This window comes from Vipera berus, assembly GCF_964194415.1.
Source record: "Vipera berus genome assembly, chromosome: 4".
Taxonomy (NCBI): Eukaryota; Metazoa; Chordata; class Lepidosauria; order Squamata; family Viperidae; genus Vipera; species Vipera berus.
The window spans coordinates 23756228-23776256 of NC_138206.1; the positions used below are offsets into that span (position 1 = coordinate 23756228).

At 43.8% G+C, this 20029-nt stretch overlaps 1 protein-coding gene across 2 annotated transcripts in view; it reads right to left on the reverse strand.

Moving 5' to 3' along the window:
* FLT3 (fms related receptor tyrosine kinase 3) overlaps positions 1-20029 on the reverse strand; it is a 66170-nt gene that overhangs the window by 21850 nt on the left and 24291 nt on the right. For both annotated transcript variants that reach the window (XM_081327261.1, XM_081327260.1), the window contains exons 7-11: positions 19453-19592; positions 17615-17768; positions 16262-16427; positions 2177-2283; positions 721-829 (exon numbers count right to left, since the gene is read on the reverse strand). In XM_081327261.1, coding sequence (XP_081183387.1) covers positions 721-829; positions 2177-2283; positions 16262-16427; positions 17615-17768; positions 19453-19592 — 676 coding nt within the window. The remainder of the gene's footprint in view (positions 1-720; positions 830-2176; positions 2284-16261; positions 16428-17614; positions 17769-19452; positions 19593-20029) is intronic.

Genomic DNA, 20029 nt, shown 5'->3' on the forward strand with positions numbered 1-20029 from the left:
AGGTCCTTATCTTAACTGTAGTGGTGCAGTGGTTAGAATGCAGCATTGCTGGCAGGAGTTTGATCCTGACTGGTTGAAGGTTGATTCAGCAATCCATTCTTCCAAGGTCAGTAAAATAAGAAGCCAGATTGCTGGGGGCAATATGCTGACTCTGTAAACTGCTTAGAGAGGGCGGTAAAGCACTATGAAGAGGTATATGAGTTCAAGTGCTATTGCTATTGCTATTTCTATTTGACAGTTTCTGGAACTGTAACTACCAGAATTGTAACTGATTGGGATGGCCTGGCATAGGAAGATTTCAGGAAGGGAATTGGGGTGATATAACCCTATTTGCAGCAGGAAGAATAAAATGAGCAGTTTCTGGATAATGGTAAGCTGGAACTCCTATTCTGTTAGCAAGAACTGTCTGTATGTGTTCACTTTCTCTGAAGTTCTCAGTTCAAGGATTAGGGCAAAATGGAAACATTTCTGTATAATTTATTAAGAGAAATATTTTAAGCTCCGGCAGGTGAACTAGGAAGAAATCTGTCATGGAACTGGATCTACTTGTCTGACCCAGTGAGGTCAATCAGAAACTTTTATTCCTGTGGCATCTTATTTACAATTTTTTTAAAAAACAATTATGTCAGTACTATATGATCCATAACTATATCATAGTTAATCAATGGAAATCAACCACTCATGTCAATGGAAACATTCAAAGTATTTTTTTATATTTACTTGATATGTTTTCTGTAACATTCCTTCCAGATCCACAATGGAGCAGGATTGCTTTCAGCAACGCAAGATAACTGATTAAATGTTGAGCTCATTTTTACTTTAGGCTTGCCTGCAAAGATAACAGCAAAAATGATAGATAATTCAGTAATTCAATTTTACAAACATTGCACACGTTCCCTACAACTTAAGCCTTTTCTGTTTTAACTAATTCTGATTACAAGCCCATTTGTCTAAAGCAGGCATGTCAAACTGCCGGCCCTTTGGCTGGATACATCATACTGAAACCGCGCCCACCCCATTGCCGGCAATGGGGAAAAAGTCGCAATACGTCGCATGACGTCATGTGACGTTGTGAGTTTGACATGCCTGGTCTAAAGGAATGGATCTTTATTTGAATTACAAAAATTTGACACCAAGGGAAGTATATTTAAAGCCAAACCTAGCACAGCATAAAAGATATTACACACCAACACTAGTCTTTATCTTTGACCCAGACTCTTCTGTTTCAACCTCGTGTTGTCTTACTTTGACTTCCCTTACCAGCTGTCTATTACTTTCTTCAACTTACTACACCCGATACTGGATCTGGTGAAACTAGATAATGCAGATAGAGAGCAAAATGACAGGGTCATAAATCTATAGAATCAATACTCAAATCAGTAATAAGCTAGCAACTGATACATTTAGCTAGATTATATACCTCTTAGTTATCTTTCCCAGCTTTTTCCAACTTGATTTCCTCCAGATGTGGTGGTGCAATAGCTCCTTACTTTGAATAAGTGACTAATGGCTGAAAGTTACAGAGTTTACCATGAGAACATTACGTTAGTAAAGGCTAGCTTGTCCTTTCAAACTTACAGGCATTTGTCTTGCAGCACAACTGCATGAGATTCCTACACTGAAGATGCATGATACTCTACCATCATGTTTAGACTTTACACAAAAAAGTAGCTTTTATCTTTTGTTCCCACTACTGCAGTCACTCAGTCAGTCAGTCTATCTAGCTACCTAGCTATCAACCCCCATCCTTGAAGCCTATATATCAGGGGTGTCAAACTTGCAACATCACGTGATGTGTCGCGATGTATTGCAACTGTTTTTCCATTGCCGAGAATGGGGTGGGCGCGGTTTTGGCATGACGCATCCAGCCCGTGGGCTGGCAGTTTGACACCCCTGCTATATATCTTTGGCTGGCAGAAAGAAACTTTTTTGTTAATTTAGGCAGCCATTTCAGTAATGTATGCTATACCTGGTTTTAAATATTTTTAATATTGTTTTTATTATGAACAGCAGTTTGTTAATTTCCTACTTAGTCCCAACACATATTTTAAAAGTGACAAATTGGAGAAGACTTGTACACACAATTCAGTGGAAAACAAGGGTAAAAATTAAATCTGTTAATAAATATAGCATGATACTAAGCATTGATTGATCTTGTTTCTTAAGACATACTCACTCTTCACATAGAGTCTTAATGTCCTCTTTACAAATGCATCACTATTTTCTGCATAGAACAAATATTCGCCTGGTTGGTTTTTATGGTCACAGAAACTTGCAGAGATACTGTTTCATAAAGGAAGGTAGAAAGGGTCATTCAAGTGTAGACTCAAGTGTACTCTTTACTGAAAGGCTCTATGGTGAGTTTTTAACCTACCCAGGTTACTCTCAAAGAATAAAAACCACCAAATAACATTGCAACCAAGCAATATTGTTCTCCCATGAAGGCTTGCAAAACAGAACCTTCGCTATGGCATCTGAAACTATAGAAGTAACTGATGCAAAAAAAAAATCTTTTCTTTTATATTATAATAAGGAAAGGAAGCTTCCTAAACTCTACAAGTGGCCAATCACATAGACTTTTAGGAAATTAACCACAGATAAAATATTACTTTGGCCACCTAATGAGAAGGAAGGACTCACTGGAGAAGAGCCGAATGCTGGGAAAGATTGAGGGCAATAGAAGAAGGGGACGACAGAGAATGAGGTGGCTGGATGGAGTCACTGAAGCAGTAGGTGTGAGCTTAAATGGACTCCAGCAGATGGTAGAGGACAGGAAAGCCTGGAGGAACATTGTACATGGGGTCACGATGGGTCGGACACGACTTCGCAGCTAACAACAACAACAACAATATTACATTTGTATCTGGTCATGTATTTGACCTTTCCTCAAATACCATATGGTGAAAGGAAAGTCTGATGCTGTAAAGATTTTTTCTCCATAGGAACCTGGAATGTAAGATCCATGAATCAAGGAAAGCTGGACGTGGTCAAACAAGAGATGACAAGACTGAACATCGACATCTTAGGTATCAGCGAACTAAAATGGACAGGAATGGGTGAATTTAATTCAGATGACCATCAGGTATACTACTGTGGGCAAGAATCCCTCAGAAGAAATGGAGTAGCCTTCATAGTCAATAAAAGAGTAGGAAAAGCAATACTGGGATATAATCCTCAAAATGACAGAATGATCTCAGTTCGAATCCAAGGCAAACCATTCAATATCACAGTAGTCCAAGTCTATGCCCCAACCTGAAGAGGATGAAATTGACCGGTTCTATGAAGCCCTACAGCACCTTATAGAACTAACACCAAAAAATGATGTCCTTATCATCATGGGGGATTGGAATGCTAAAGTAGGAAGCCAGAAGATAACCAGAATAACAGGCAAATTTGGCCTTGGAGTACAAAATGAAGCAGGGCACAGGCTGATAGAATTTTGTCAAGAGAATACGATGGTCATAGCAAACACTCTTTTCCAACAATCCAAGAGACGGCTCTACACATGGACATCACCAGACAGTCAACACAGAAATCAGATTGACTATGTGTTCTGCAGCCAAAGATGGAGAAGCTCTATACCACAGGTCGGCAACCTGCGGCTCCGGAGCCGCATGCGGCTCTTTGAGCCGTCTCTTGCGGCTCCCAGCCGCCCGGTGCGCGCGCACCTCTTCCAACGGGCAGTGGTGCGCGCGCACCTCTCCAAATGGAGAGTGGCACCACCCGTTTGGAGAGGTGCACGCGCACCTCCCCGAATGGGCGGAGGTGCGCGCGCACCTCCCCAAACCTTTGGAGAGGTGCGCGCGTACCTCCGCGCGAATGGGCAGCGGTGCCGCTCTTTCAGGAAGCCCGCCGCGGCCCGTCTGTGAAGCTGCCGAAAGCGGCAGCTTAGCAGACGGGCCGCGGCAGCTTCCGCAAAGAGCGGCGCCCCTGCCCATTCCGAGAGGTGCGCGCGCACCTCTCCGAACGACCGGAGGTGCGCGCGCACCTCCGTGCGAACGGGCAGCGGTGCCGCTCTTTCAGGAAGCCCGCCGCGGCCCGTCTGTGAAGCTGCCGAAAGCGGCAGCTTAGCAGACGGGCCGCGGCAGCTTCCGCAAAGATCGGCGCCCCTGCCCATTCCGAGAGGTGCGCGCGCACCTCTCCGAACGACCGGAGGTGCGCGCGCACCTCCCCAAACCTTTGGGGAGGTGCGCGCGCACCTCCGCGCGAACGGGCAGCGGTGCCGCTCTTTCAGGAAGCCCGCCGCGGCCCGTCTGTGAAGCTGCCGAAAGCGGCAGCTTAGCAGACGGGCCGCGGCAGCTTCCGCAAAGATCGGCGCCCCTGCCCATTCCGAGAGGTGCGCGCGCACCTCTCCGAACGACCGGAGGTGCGCGCGCACCTCCCCAAACCTTTGGGGAGGTGCGCGCGTACCTCCGCGCGAACGGGCAGCGGTGCCGCTCTTTCAGGAAGCTGCCGCTTTCGCAAAGATCGGCAGCTTCCTGAAAGAGCGGCGCCGCTGCCCCTTCGCACGGAGGTACGCGCGCACCTCCCCAAAGGTTTGGGGAGGTGCGCGCGCACCTCCGGTCGTTCGGAGAGGTGCGCGCGCACCTCTCGGAATGGGCAGGGGCGCCGATCTTTGCGGAAGCTGCCGCGGCCCGTCTGCTAAGCTGCCGCTTTCGGCAGCTTCACAGACGGGCCGCGGCGGGCTTCCTGAAAGAGCGGCACCGCTGCCCATTCGCGCGGAGGTACGCGCGCACCTCCGTTCGTTCGGAGAGGTGCGCGCGCACCTCTCGGAATGGGCAGGGGCGCCGCTCTTTCAGGAAGCTGCCACGGCCCGTCTGCAAAGCTGCCGAAAGCGGCAGCTTTGCAGACGGGCCGTCGCCATCGGGCAACCGGGAACCGGTTCCATCTCATTTTTTAAAAAATGGCAGCCGCGTGCGTCCGCGCATGCGCAAAAAACCTTTTTGCGCATGCGCGTGCATGGACACACGCACGCGGCTCCCTCTTTTTTTAATTTGTGATGGAACCGGTTCCCAGTGGCTCTTTTTCTTTTTTAGGTTGCCGACCCCTGCTCTATACAGTCAGTAAAAACAAAACCAGGAGCTGACTGTGGCTCAGACTGTGAGCTTCTCGTTGCAAAGTTTAGGCTTAAACTGAAGAAAGTAGGGAAATGCACTAGGCCACTCAGGTATGAATTAAAACATATCCCTATTGAATATACAGTAGAGGTGACAAATAGATTTAAGGAATTAGATCTGATAGACAGAGTGCCTAAAGAACTATGGACGGAGGTTCGCAACATTGTACAAGAGGTAGCAACTAAAACCATCCCAAAGAAAAAGAAATGCAAGAAAGCAAAATGGCTGTCTGAGGAAGCTTTGCAAATAGCTGAGGAAAGGAGATAAGCGAAAGACAAGGGAGAAAAAGAAAGATACGCCCAGTTGAATGCAAAATTCCAGAGAACAGCTAGAAGAGATAAGAATGCCTTCTTAAATGAACAGTGCAAAGAAATAGAAGAAAACAATAGAATAGGGAGGACTAGAGATCTCTTCAACTAAATTGGAGATGAAGGGAACGTTTTATGCAAAAATGGGCATGATAAAGGACCAAAATGGCAGGAACCTAACAGAGGCAGAAGAGATTAAGAAGAGGTGGCAAAACTACACAGAAGAACTATACAAGAATGAGCTTAATGTCCCTGATAACCACGATGAGGTGGTCACTGACCTTGAGCGAGACATCCTAGAATGTGAAGTGAAGTGGGCCTTAGAAAAACTGAGCAACAACAAAGCTAGTGGAGGTGACAGTATTCCAGCTGAACTATTCAAAATCTTAAAAGACGATGCAGTAAAAGTGCTACACTCAATTTGCCAGCAAATTTGGAAAACTCAACAGTGGCCACAGGATTGGAAAAGATCAGTTTACATTCCAATTCCAAAGAAAAGCAGTGCCAAAGAATGTTCAAACTATCACACCACTGCACTCATTTCCCATGCTAGTAAAGTTATGCTTAAAATCCTACAAGCTAGACTCCAGCAGTATGTGGATCGAGAACTACCAGAAGTACAGGGAGGATTTTGAAGAGGCAGAGGAACTAGAGATCAAATTGCCAACGTATGCTGGATCATGGAGAAAGCTAGAGTTCCAGAAAAACATCTACTTCTGCTTCATTGACTATGCTAAAGCCTTTGATTGTGTGGATCATAACAAACTGTGGCAAGTTCTTAAAGAGATGGGCGTACCAGACCATCTTATTTGTCTCTTGAGAAACCTATATGTGGGCCAAGAAACAACAGTGAGAACTGGACACGGAACCACTGATTGGTTCAAAATTGGGAAAGGAGTCCAGCAAGGCTGTATACTGTCGCCCTGCCTATTTAACTTATAAGCAGAGCACATCATGAGAAAGGCAGGGCTAGATGAATCAAAAGTTGGAATTAAGATTGCCGGAAGAAATATCAACAACCTAAGATATGCAGATTATTATTATTATTATTTATTATTATTTATTGCATTTATATACCGCCCTTTCCCTGAGGACTCAGGGCGGTTTACAGGGAGTTAAAAAACAACTATACAAAAGTTAAAACCCAATTTAAAAAATATTAAATCAACCCTGTACTATTAAAAAACCCCAATTAAAATGAATATCTCCTCAGCCTGGGCCCGAGAGCTCAAAGAGCCAGGTCTTCAGGCCCCGGCGGAATGATCGGAGGTCGGGAGCAGTCCTCAGCTCCACCGGCAGCTGGTTCCAGAGGGCAGGCGCCCCCACTGAGAAGGCCCTATCCCTGGGTGTCACCCGCCGGCAATCTCTTACCGGCGGGACCCTGAGCAGACCCTCCCTGTGGGAGCGCACTGGGCGAAGGGCGTTTGATGCCGGCAGCAGGTGTTCCCTCAAATAACCCGGACCCAGGCCATGTAGGGCTTTATAGGTGATAACCAGCACCTTGAATTTCACCCGGAGGGCAACCGGAAGCCAATGCAGCTCGCGGAGTAGAGGTGTTACATGGGAGTATCGGGAGACCCCCATTACAACTCGCGCGGCCGCATTCTGCACCAGTTGAAGCCTCCGAGTGGTCTTCAAGGGCAGCCCCATGTAGAGAGCGTTACAGTAGTCCAAACGGGAGGTCACAAGCGCATGAGTAGCTGTGCGTAGGGCGTCTCGGTCCAGATAGGGACGCAACTGGCGCACCAGGCGAACCTGTGCAAAAGCCCCCCTGGTCACGGCTCCTATGTGATCTTCAAAATTGAGCCATGAGTCCAGGAGGACGCCCAAGTTGCGAGCCCTATCAACGGGGGGTAACACCTCACCCCCCATCGTTAGAGATGGAATAACTTGGTTAACCCGAGATGCCGATATGCACAGCCACTCAGTCTTGGCGGGATTGAGACGAAGCCTGTTTCTCCCCATCCAGACCTGAACCACCTCCAGGCACCGGGACATCACGGAGAGGGCATCGCTGGGTTGGTTCGGGGTGGAAAGAAAAAGTTGGGTATCATCAGCGTACTGGTGATACCCCACCCCGAAGCCACGAATGATCTCGCCCAGCGGCTTCATATAGATGTTGAACAGGAGAGGCGAGAGAACCGACCCCTGAGGGACTCCACAAATGAGAGGCCTCGGGGCGGATCTCTGCCCTCCCGTCAACACCGACTGCGAGCGGCCCTGGAGGTAGGAGGAGAACCACCGTAAAACGGTGCCTCCCACTCCCAACCCCCTGAGACGCCGCAGCAGGATACCATGGTCGATGGTATCGAAAGCCGCTGAGAGATCTAATAGGACCAGGACAGAGGAGCAACCCCTGTCCCTTGCCCTCCAGAGATCATTCACCAGCGCGACCAATGCCGTCTCTGTGCTGTGTCCGGGCCTGAAACCCGATTGGTACGGGTCCAGATAATCAGTTTCCTCCAGGAACAGAGGGAGCTGATGCGCCACCACACTCTCAACAACCTTCGCCAGAAAGCGAAGGTTGGAGACTGGACGGTAGTTGTCTAAAGCAGCCGGGTCCAAAGCAGGCTTCTTGAGAAGGGGTCTCACCACCGCCTCCTTCAAGGCGGCAGGGAAGACACCCTCCTTCAGAGAAGCAGTTATTACTGCATGGAACCAGCCTCGTGTTCCCTCCCGAGCCGCATAAGCTAGCCAGGAGGGGCACGGATCCAACAAACAGGTGGTGGTGCTCAGTCTCCCCATGATCCTGTCCACATCATCAGGGGAAACAGGGTTGAACTCAGTCCAGATAACGTGCTCAAGACCGCCTGATTCCTCCACATCAGACTCTGCCCAGTCAGAGTCCAGACCGGTCCGGATCTGAGCGATTTTGTCCGCCAGATGATGACTAAACTCCTCGGCTCGTCCCTGCAAGGGATCCTCTCTCACCTCCTGGTTAAGGAGGGAGCGAGTCACCCTAAGCAGGGCGGCCGGGCGATTATCTGCGGACGCGATAAGGGCGGCAAAGTAGTTAGACTTCGCCGTCCTTATCGCCGCAAGATAAGACGTTATAAAGGTTCTTAACTGCAATCGGTCGGATTTGGATCGGCTGGATCTCCAACCACTCTCTAGACCTCGTCTCCGACGCTTCATCTCCCGGAGCTCCACAGAGAACCATGGGGCCCAACGGGATCTGCGCCGGGTCAGAGGTCGCATGGGTACAACGCAGTCAAGTGCCCTGGTGGCAGCCGTTTCCCAGGCCTCCACCAGAGCATCGACTGGGCTGTGGGTAAGGGTGATAGGTATAGGCCCAAGCGCCCTCTGGAATCGATCCGGGTCCATTAGGTGCCTGGGGCGGAACCACCTGGTCGGTTCCGCCGCCCAGCGGCGGGGGGTGGCATGACGGAAAACCAGCCTCAGGAGGTGGTGATCTGACCATGACAGAGGGGTGATGGACGGGGAGCCCCCTCCCAGATCATCCAACCACTGTCCAGACAGGAATACCAGGTCGAGAGTATGATCCCCCACATGAGTCGGGCCCTCAATAACCTGGGTCAGGCCCATGGCTGTCATGGAAGCCATGAACTCCCGAGCTAACTCCGACGACCCTCCCAGTGACGGCAGGTTGAAGTCACCCAGGACTATAAGCCTGGGGAACTCCACCGCCAACCCTGAGAGGGTGTCGAGCAGCTCAGGCAGCGCTGTTGCCACACAGCTGGGCGCCAGGTATGTAAGCAACAAACCCAACTGAACCCGAGAACCACATCTCAAGAGGAGGGATTCGCTCCCGGCCATCTGGACAATGATGGCCTCCCGGGGACACAAAGTCTCCCGAATAACCACTGCCACCCCACCACCCCTGCCCTGAGCCCGTGGCTGGTGCAGCACCCGGAAACCTGGCGGGCATAACTCGGTGAGAGGCACCCCTCCCTCCGAACCCAACCAAGTTTCCGTGATGCACGCTAGATCCGCACCTTCCTCCTCGATCAGATCATGGATGAGGGGAGCTTTGTTAACTACGGATCTAGCGTTAAAATAGACCAACCTGAGCTCAGGGGCCTGATCACCCTCATCCCCGGGTAAGAGGGTGCTAACCGGAGGGTCGGAGCGCGCCACCGCTCGGAGATAGCGGGGGCGCGATCCCAGGTGTTGATATGGCCCTCCGCGCAAACACCTGCTGCCATTCCCTATCGCCGTGGGGATTTGAAGCCCCACCCCCACATTCCCAGAACCAGCAGCCACCCCCCCGACCCCGTCCTGTCAGGACCTCTAACAGGTCCAGACTGAGTGCCGGTTAAAGATTCCCTCCCTACCCTCCCCTCCCTCCCCCTCCCTAACCTTTTAAAATAACCGGCTAAAAATTTTATCAGGGGCCTCTTAGCACGTCTCCACTCGAGGCCCCTAGTTAAGCCCAGCCACCTCTCGGAACCCCGGCAATTGGGTCCGTCATCAAGGGGAATGTTAGAAAAGAAGGCTGGTCGTATCCAGGAGGGAGAAACCCCTCTGAGGGCGCACAAGTCCGAACCAGAGTACTGTACGCGAGCCATAAGATGGAACTGTCCATATGAGCCATTGTTCACAAATGGGATCAAAAGTTGTTAAGCTGATGAGATGTTAGTTCAGATGTAAAAAAAACATTAAGTCCGGAACGTGTCTTCATCCAGCAGTCTGCCAGTCCGGCTCTGCTCTCACCTGAGCCGGTCCAGACAAGAGCCCATGACTGTCCTCTCACCTAGCCATGAAATCCAGCCTGGGATGGATAAGGGCAGCGTTGCTGGGGAAGCAAAAGTCCACCTTGCTAGTCTCTCACACCAGCAGGGGATTGATAGCCAGTCCAGAGCCGCCCTCTCACCACGGCCTGTCCTAGACTCCTTCCGGAACATCATAGGGAGGTCACGGGAACAGGAGAAAAAATGTCCCAAATCCTGTTCCAGCATCCAGTCCATCTTAGAAAGTAGCAAGCAGATCATCCAGCACACTAAATCCATTTCTAGGGCTGCAGGGAGCTCAGTTATAAATGTCAAATGCTCAGATTCAAGCAGCCAAATCTCCATCGTCCTCTGAGAAAAAGGAGACAGAAAAGTCTCCCCCATAGCCTCCACGCCGAAACGGGAATCCGCAGCCATTTTATAAGCGGAAAGATGATACCACTCTAATGGCAGAAAGTGAAGAAGAACTAAAGAGCCTCTTGTTGCGGGTGAAGAAGGAGAGTGCAAAACTTGGGTTGAAACTTAACATTAAGAAAACCAAGATCATGGCATCCGGCCCTCTCAATTCCTGGCAAATAGATGGGGAAGAAATGGAGATGGTGACAGATTTTATTTTCCTGGGCTCCAAGATCACTGCAGAAGGGGGCTGCAGCCAAGAAATTAAAAGACGCTTGCTCCTCAGGAGGAAAGCCATGGCAAATCTAGACAGCACACTAAAAAGCAGAGACATCACCCTGTCAACAAAAGTGCGTATAGTCAAGGCTATGGTCTTCCCAGTTGCAATGTATGGCAGTGAATGTTGGACCATAAGAAAGGCTGAGTGCCAAAGAATTGAGGCCTTTGAACTATGGTGCTGGAGAAGACTCCTGCGAGTCCCTTGGACTGCAAGGTGATCGAACCGGTCAGTCCTAGAGGAGATCAACCCTGACTGCTCTTTAGAAGGCCAGATCCTGAAGCTAAAACTCAAATACTTTGGCCACCTAATGAGAAGGAAGGACTCACTGGAGAAGAGCGTAATGCTGGGAAAGATTGAGGGCAATAGAAGAAGGGGATGACAGAGAATAAGGTGGCTGGATGGAGTCACTGAAGCAGTGGGCGTGAGCTTAAATGGACTCCAGAAGATGGTAGAGGACAGGAAGGCCTGGAGGAACGTTGTCCATAGGGTCGCAATGGGTCAGACATGACTTTGCAGCTAACAACAACAACAAATACCATATACTAAAAAAAAGTGTTTGTTTTTTTTTTTACTCTACAGAAACCATCCAACATCTCAATTCTGCTGATTTGATCTGAAGTAGGGCACAGATGGATTTTGTGGATTTGAAGATTACTAATATGCTGTTCCCTCCTATTATGAGTCCAGAAAAAAGTTTTGAAATTAAGAATGCTCTTCCTCCTCTTCTGCAGGAAGAATCTCTCTTCACTAAAGGTTATAGACCATATAATCTACCATATTGCTGAAGTGCTGATTGGTAGATAGTTTTTTAACTTTCTGGTCTGAGGCTCAGGGGGATAACTGGCCCAAACCTACCAGATTGATTTCTCTACCTAAGACTAGGAGTTGGGACTCCCTATTCCTACTCTAACTACCCTATCACATTGGCTCTCAATATTTCTGATCAACAGTCCAGACATTTATATAAACTAAGAACAGGATGGATAGTTAATTAGTTAGTTAGTTAGGTATAGATAGATAGGCAGACAGATAGATGATATAACCCTATTTCTAATCCTTTTAAAACTGAAATAGCACAAAAAGTTAAGATTTGAATCCATCAGGGACAGCTTTCATGTCCAGCTTTGATCTAGCAGGAGGAGGGACAGGTGAGAATCTACAGCACCACTATCAGAATAAACTGAGTTTTAACATAGCAGAGGTCAAGAACTTTCAACTCTTGGGTCAAATAAAGTCTTCCAGGTGTTTCAGTCCAAATCTTCAAACTTTTTTCCCCTCATTTATTCTGCTCCAGAGTTACTCCATGCACTACAAAGCTTGTACAAATTGCAAAGAACAAAAAAAGCCTGTTTTGTGGTCACTCATTTGGTATCCTAAATAAAGATACATCCACATTTCTACCTATATTTGGCTTTGACTGTCCTGTGGTGGCACATAGCACAAAAATTTGAAGGGAAGTAATAAAACCTCCTTAACAGAAGAAAACTTCTTACCTCCTATTTTGCAAAAACAAGATTACAAAAAGAGGTTCGAATCCTGTATTTGGCCTGCACCAGCCATCTAGCCCTTCATAATGCAGATAAATGAAAAGCGTGAAAGAATTTGCAGTTTCTCTTTCACCTGGTTTCAAATTTACTACTGCTTGGGAAATCACAGATAAAAATATATATTGCTCAAACAGAAAATTCTTACCTCCACATGTTAATTTCATCTAAAAAATGCAGATTGTATTTAAATTATTTTCCCTGCACTGTGCTGAACAGCAGAAGCAAATGATGCTGGCCTGGTGTAGCAAAAGGAGCAAGAAAGAGCAAAGCATGACAAGTACTCTAGATAAAGGAGATAAAGCAGGGCAGGCAGAAATCTCAGGATCAATATATTGACAGCTGGAAATACATGAATTGGACTCTTTCCTTCATTTTCCCTGTCAGGCATCAAGATAAGTCATCCAGGCCAAACAACCACTGATCTAAGAGTCTTTATTAGTTATTTACAGCATCACTGGAACAGCCTCAGAACCTCAATATTACATCTTGCCATTAAGTCTTGCTGCAAAGGACGATTCGCTCAGCATTATCCTGCTGTTGTCCATATTAGAAAACACTCAGCAGCCAGAAAACAAACATGAGAGTCAGAACAAGATGCTATTATCGTAGTACAGTGGCAGCTCTTTCAATTCCCACAGCAAGGGCTGGTTTCCACTGTAGCTAGAAAAGAGTCTAAATGGTTTCTAACATGTTCCTTGGGGGGGGGGGGTTGTGTGAAAAGAAAGAACATAAATTCAATGGGATTCTCAGCAGGGAAGTGTTACTTGCAGATCAGCAGTTTTCAAAGAAAAGGGGTATCTGTAGTGTCTCGCCCCTTAAGGAACCTCTGATCATGAGTGATGATGGAAATAATAAAAAAAAACCATGCACATTGGAGGAATCTCATCATATAAGGTTTTTTTGTTTGCTTTCTTCCTGAGATTTTCAGGTGTGTACCTAAGATTTACCGAAAATGAATGTGTTGGGACAACAATTTAGCTGCAGTTTCATCAAAATTCATGTTGGTGGGATTTCACTACTAGTGAACAGAAATCCACAGGAAGATATTCTTGAGACCTACCAATGTTTAAGCAGAGGCTAAAGCTTGGGATCCAGATGGTTTCTTAACAATTATAATAAGAGGAAATAAGCAAATCACAATAACCATGTTTCCACCAAATGAATCAAAATTTTCTTAATGATATTTTTCTTGAGAATCAAGTTATATTTATGTGTGATATGGCATATATATAAGCTTTTTATTGCTGCACACTTGGTAGCCGTAGGCAACCAGAAATACTTGCAAGTGTGTTAGGGATACCACTCTCCATTCTTCTTTAGTACAAAGAAAGAGGTGAGCTGCTCAAAAAACCACATTTCTCCTTAATGATCATAAAAATGCGTTTCTCCACCTTCTCCTAGCCTCCAGCAGAATAGCTAAAAAAAAATTAAATCCTTCTGAGTTTATTTACAATGTTGTAAGTAGAAAACAAAAAAATAATATTTATGCATAGATTTCAGTTTCATAAGACTGATTCAGTCTGGAAAACTAAACCAAGTTCTGCTGAAAAATAAAGGAAGATTTGTTGTATCAACATCGATAAGTTTTGCTTTATGCTTGATTGAAGAAGTGAAAGCAAATAAAGAAGGAACAGAAAACCAAAAGGTACCAAGAATGTTTTGTGGAAAACCTTAGAGGAAGTAGTAGGTGGAGTGAAATCAAAATACTAAAAAAGAAAAGAGGGGGAAAAAAATCTTCAAGGAATTTATTTATTTATTTTCAAATACAGAAATTCTTCTCTTTGTATTATCCATTATTTTCTAAACCTTGCTCCTCTTTTCATCTGAGCAAAGAATGAGAACATTTGTTCACATTTTTACTGGGATAGGCTCTTCCAACTTTTTTTTTTAAATTATTATTATAAATTTGCTAAAATTGCTTCTACTCTCCAGTTGCTTTTTTTTTCTTTTTTGCCCAAGAGACATCATTGCTCCCCTTTGTCCTGCCCTGGAGATTGCTGCTAATTTTGAACAGAGAAATAGGAGGTCTTGGCTGTGTCTCCTCTATTCTCCAGAAAAAGAGTCAAGGAATAATATACATTTAAACACCGATCGTAAAGAAAATAAGACAAGAAAAATAGAGACAGACTCCAAAAGAATTTGAGAGGGACAAAAAAGAAATTATTATGTGTAATCATACTAATGAGCCAGCAAACCCAAACACCAACTGTAATAACCTAAGGCTGCATTCATAAAATAAGGCATAGTTCCACCCAATTCTGTGCTAGCCAGGGCAGAGTTAGATTACAGTTCTGGGGGATGCTTTTCGACTATTAGAGTTGTCTAGAGAAAGAAGAGATGGATTATTTGGAAACCAGATCCTATAAGGTTTGGTGGAAAGAGCTGTGTAATGTTTAACTTGAAAAACATAAAACTAAAGTGAGACCTGACAGTTCTCTTAAAATATCTCAATCATTGGGGTGTGAAAGATGAAGTAGACTTAATCTCTTTTGCTTTAGAAGACAGGACTAATACTAATGTAGAAACTGCAGGGAAAGAAATATATGGGCTGATTTAAGAAAATCTTCTTAAGAGTTGCTTGGAATAAACCACAGGCTCTGGGAGGGGGCCCTATGGATCAAAATAAATGTAAGGATAGTCACATCAGGAAAATGTACTGTACATGGTAACCAAATCAAGAAAGAAGGCTGAGCACACGAGAAATTTAGGTTCCGTAGTCTGTCTTAAGTAAAAAGTGCTCTGAAATAGTTCTTTAAATAAACAATATGCTTTCAGGGTACAGGAATGTACAAAGCTGCATAGAGGCACCATGTACTTTCAAGGTCTGTTGCATACAGATCTACCAACTTCCTCCTTATGTTTGAAAAATGCTGAAGGGAAGACGGAAACATTTATTTTTCGACTTTAATGTTTGCAGAGTCATAGAAGCCAAGACACATCTCGCTCAACTAGCAGCTTTTCGTATCCAACTTGCTATCTTTAAAAAATAATTGGATGTTCCAAAATGTAACACATGTAACATCCATTATCTGGAAGTTAAAAGTACAGTAATGGCAAACACCCCCCCACACACATACACGCACAAGCCAATAAAGTCTTAAGTACATCAGCACATGACATGACCAGACAGTTCCATAGTGGGGCCTATCAACAATAGTGCTGCTACTGCTGTGCCATCAGAGCAAACTCAGGATCCTGCATCACTCAGGGATCTCCTGATTCAGAGCCACAGGCTTTAAAAAGTTGAGCAAAAATATTGCTGGTCCTCACTACTACCTGACAGAAGGAGGGAAGGAGGAACAGATAATTAATGCTCAAACAGGAGAGAGAATGTACGGCAGAAAGAAATGGAAGAGAAAATAATTTGCAAGGACCTTTGCTGTAGCTTTCTCTGCCCTGGTATATCTGTCAGTGTCACCTGTTGTATACCTCAGTTTTCAAGATACTGTAATCTGGTTCTGGGAGCTGCTATTGTAATATTTCACACATTGACCTTGAATGATCTTAAAGAGTATACTGAGAAATTCATCAATATGTTCCCCAGGAATTTATTTATTTAAAGTCTGAAGTTTATACCCCAAGGGAGAAGATTGGACTCAACCAAAGTGAAGCACCTTCAAATCAGATTGATGCTTAAATTTTTACACAAAAATCTGTGCAACTTCAACATGCCGAATTACAATCTGATGGATCCAAGTCTCTCTTACACGTTTGCTGATTTGATAAGGCACTGGTAGGGTGCGGTACATTTGAAGTTCTCTATCATGAACTTTTTAATTTAATTGAAGAAACAAAAGCTTGTGGCATGCAACAAGTAAGAACATACACAACAAATAAATAGCATTGTTTTAAACATCTTATCAGAAGTGGAGAAAATGTGCAAAAGTGCATAGCAGACAAATAATCAAAGAAAGTGAATTACCTGTAAGTGTCTGTGTAATTTTGCTGACATGGAAATGATATTTGGGAAAATATCCAAATGCATCTTATTGGTGGGTAGGCTTTAAGTTTAACTTCAAGGCAAGTATTTTCTCCTATGCCAACTTCAAAATCTTCCTTTGCATTGGTTATATTGATAAACCCTTTATCTGTTAAATGATAGATCAACATTATGTGGCAGGATTCAGTTGTCAAGTTTCCAACGTATGGGCTTTTCAAGTGACTGTGAGGCATTGTTATTGCTTGACATCAGTATTTTTTGAAGGATTTGAACATAAGCAGCTTGGTATTCCTCAGTTTATAGCAATCAAATGACTATCGAATGGATGGCAGACCTTCATTCTGATAGAGGCACAAATATGAGAATACACTGTAGGCCCTCCTAGATTATGTTTTTTTTATAGTTCAGCTATATGTTTACAAGTAGTAGTGGGTTGCTAGATTTTCTTAGGAAGACTAGAGGCTGATCTTTAATGTGATAATATTCCCTTGTTTTACTGTATATTCCTTGGCAACTGAGAGGCAGACGATAGAAGTTATATTTAACTGACAGTTATTAGCCATTAGTTGCCATTTCTTCCTTAGAATCATTTAGTTAACTTTTTCCAATAAAGATGATGTTGAATCATAGTTTTTATAATCATCCAATCAACATGTTCATTCCTACCTTTACTAGAAGGGTTATTTTTAAACACAATATCTTCTGAGTACAAAGTTTTGAAACTAACAGAGTTAGTAAGCCTTGCAATCACAGCATAACGTGTTCAAACTATTTTGATCAGTAGCTCCTTCTAACTTACCAAAGATTATGTTTTGCAAAAACCATTTTCTTTCTTGCACATTTGATTCCTTATTTTTCCTCCCCTTTTAGTAAAACCAAATATTCATTTGCATCAAGAATAATGACAATTGTTCAAATCTCTATTACAATTGAAAATACCATGGTTAAATCAATAATGTGATTAGCCTAAAAATGTTTTCTTTTAAATTTTAAGAGACTTGAGGGGTAATGCATGAGGGGTAAGTATGAGCCACAAGCAATCACAAAATCAATTTTTCAGTTGCCAAATTCTGATGGAAAAGCAAGGCAATTAGATTCTTCTTCTGCACAGACTTAGAGGACCTTAACTGGCCAATAACCCTCCACTCCAATAATACAAAAACCTTCAAGAGGAAAATTGGCCACAATCACTGGTATGAACTTATGTGATACAATATTTGGAGGGGGGAAGGCATGTGTTTAGCATCATTGTCAATGTTCTATAGAAAAAAAACATATATTTTATCCCATCAATTACCTCTACTGCACAAATGAACATAAGTAAATATGTCTTACCTAAAATTCTAACTACAGCAGTTTTCTTGGCAGCAATTTCTTTAGAAGAGCAAGTATAATTACCATCATTATGGGGTTCCACGGATGACATAAATGCATAGAGAGTCTTAACCCAAGATGAACTCAATAACCATCTTCCTTCTAGGATCATATTCTAAATGTTTAAATAAAGATTACAATGTAAGAGCTAATAGCTTTTATTCAGGGTGGACCTATATAAAGTTTCACCATTGGGGGATACATTAGTGGTGGAGTTTATTAGAACTATTGTTTTACCTATTTTATTACTAGTATGTCCTGAAAGGTAAGGTTGTACTGGGGATACATGCTAAGACAAGGTTAGGGTTTGGCCCAAAGAATTTTAGTAATAAATGGTTGATAGCTTGAATAGAAATGAGGAAAGAGATAGATTAGTTGGAACACTACTTCCCCGTGGACATGGGTGAAAAAATGAGACCCAGTGCTTACATATTTATTTTTATAAATAAATAAGGATAGTGGGCAAATTTAAAAAATACATTGGCATGCATTCAAGTATGGCAATAAAGGAGCTAACAAGATACTTTTCTCTAGCAGTAGGACTCACAAGATGTAGTAGTTGGAAAAGCAGTAGCAGGTGTAGTAGCAGTGGAGAAGAGTGGAGTGGTGGTGACCAGTGAGTACTAACCTGCGAATGCTTGTGTGTGTGTGTGTGTGTTTATGTGTGTGTGAGTGAGTGAGTTACCTAGAGATCTGTACTGTTGTATTGGTTCTCATGTTTTTGAGTCCACTGACTTGGGTATACTTAAAAGAAGCTGTGACACTTTTCAAAATAAAAAACAATCTACATACTCCAAGAAGTGCCTTTTTCTTTCTTTTTCACTGCAAAATAACCCTCTGTAGACATAATGGATTTAGGTTTGTACAGAGATTCCTTTACAGTACTTTGTGAAATACTAATGGAACAATTTAATCAATAAAGAGAATATTTGTAGTTCAGAGTTAAAATGAAGGGGGGGGGGTCCTTGGTGCTCTCTGAGCTTGGTTGTTTTCTTGCAGACATTTCATTACCCAAACTAGATAGCATCATCAGTACTAGTTAGGAATGGAGTTTGCTCTCAGTTTGAGTAAACTCTCAAACCTAGCAAACAAGTTTAACATTGTAGGGTAGGAAGCGAGAACAACTCTAATGTAATGTAAGAAAGGAGGCTATTGAAAGAAACCTAGCAAGTTAAGAATGTTGATGTTATGGTTCCGAAAGATGAATCTCTTCAAAAGAACTTTGAGGCATTGTTTTCCTTAAAGAATATTTTATTCAAGAAACAAAGTATCGGCACTACATAGTTGAAGCCAAAAATTGAATTCCCCTCCCCTGGCACAAAGTAGCAAAGCACAATTCCCTCCTCCAATTAACAGTCATAAATCACATTCCCCAATTAACTTGAAGTGCGGGCTTTTTCCCCATCTCTTCTGCCCACCAAATTTCTATCAACTCTGGACCTAATAACTTTGGGTTCCCACGGATGAGTTATTATTGTTATGACTAGCTGGACTCTCATCCACATTGCCCCTCCCAGCATCAACAACTCTAAAAGCGATAGAGAAAAGATGGCTACATTTCCATCTGTTGTCAAAGCAAGAACATCCAATGTTAGCAGCATTGATATCTGAACAACTCAAACATGTTGTAAAGTAAGTAGAATGGTTAGTATGTTTCATAACAAATTGAATTTAGTAACTGTTATTATTTGAATTGGAAAGTATGAGAAATGAAGTATGCTAAAATCCTACATTTTATTTTGTTTAGTGTTCAAAATTGTTAGTAGTAACTATCACAAGAAAATGGACCACTTCATTACCTTTTTTAATTGCTCGTTTCCAAAATGCCACTTATTTCCAAACTGAGAAGTCTTATATTTGGATCTGCATCTTAAGAACAGTGGGTCTCCAACTCTGAGAAAAAGTTCCTGCACAGGGTTTTCAGATGTTTCACTCAGATCTGTATTTTGACCAAACATCATAAACCAAAATGCTGAAATCTTATATAACTTGTACTGCTAATAATACAAGAGAAGCTTATTTTTCTATGGTGAGACATTACAGTTCTTGCAATGTGAAACTGGTGAGTTAGGAGATGCCCGAGATGAGCTGGATGTTCCTTGTGTCTCATAAATGGTAAACTGCCTGCCTGTGATTTCAACACTAAGAATGTATTTGTGCCCCTCAGTTTGGGTGAGTGGTGTCCAATCTTGACAACATTAAAACTTATGGACTTCAACTCCCAGAATTCCCCAGCCAGCGTACCAAGCAAAAAAAAAATCAATTTATCAAAACCTTAAAATTATTTCCCCAGTTTATACAGATATATATTAGAACATTTAAAAATGCATTTTGCACAAATATTAGTCTAGTACAGGGGTAGGCAACCTCGGCTCT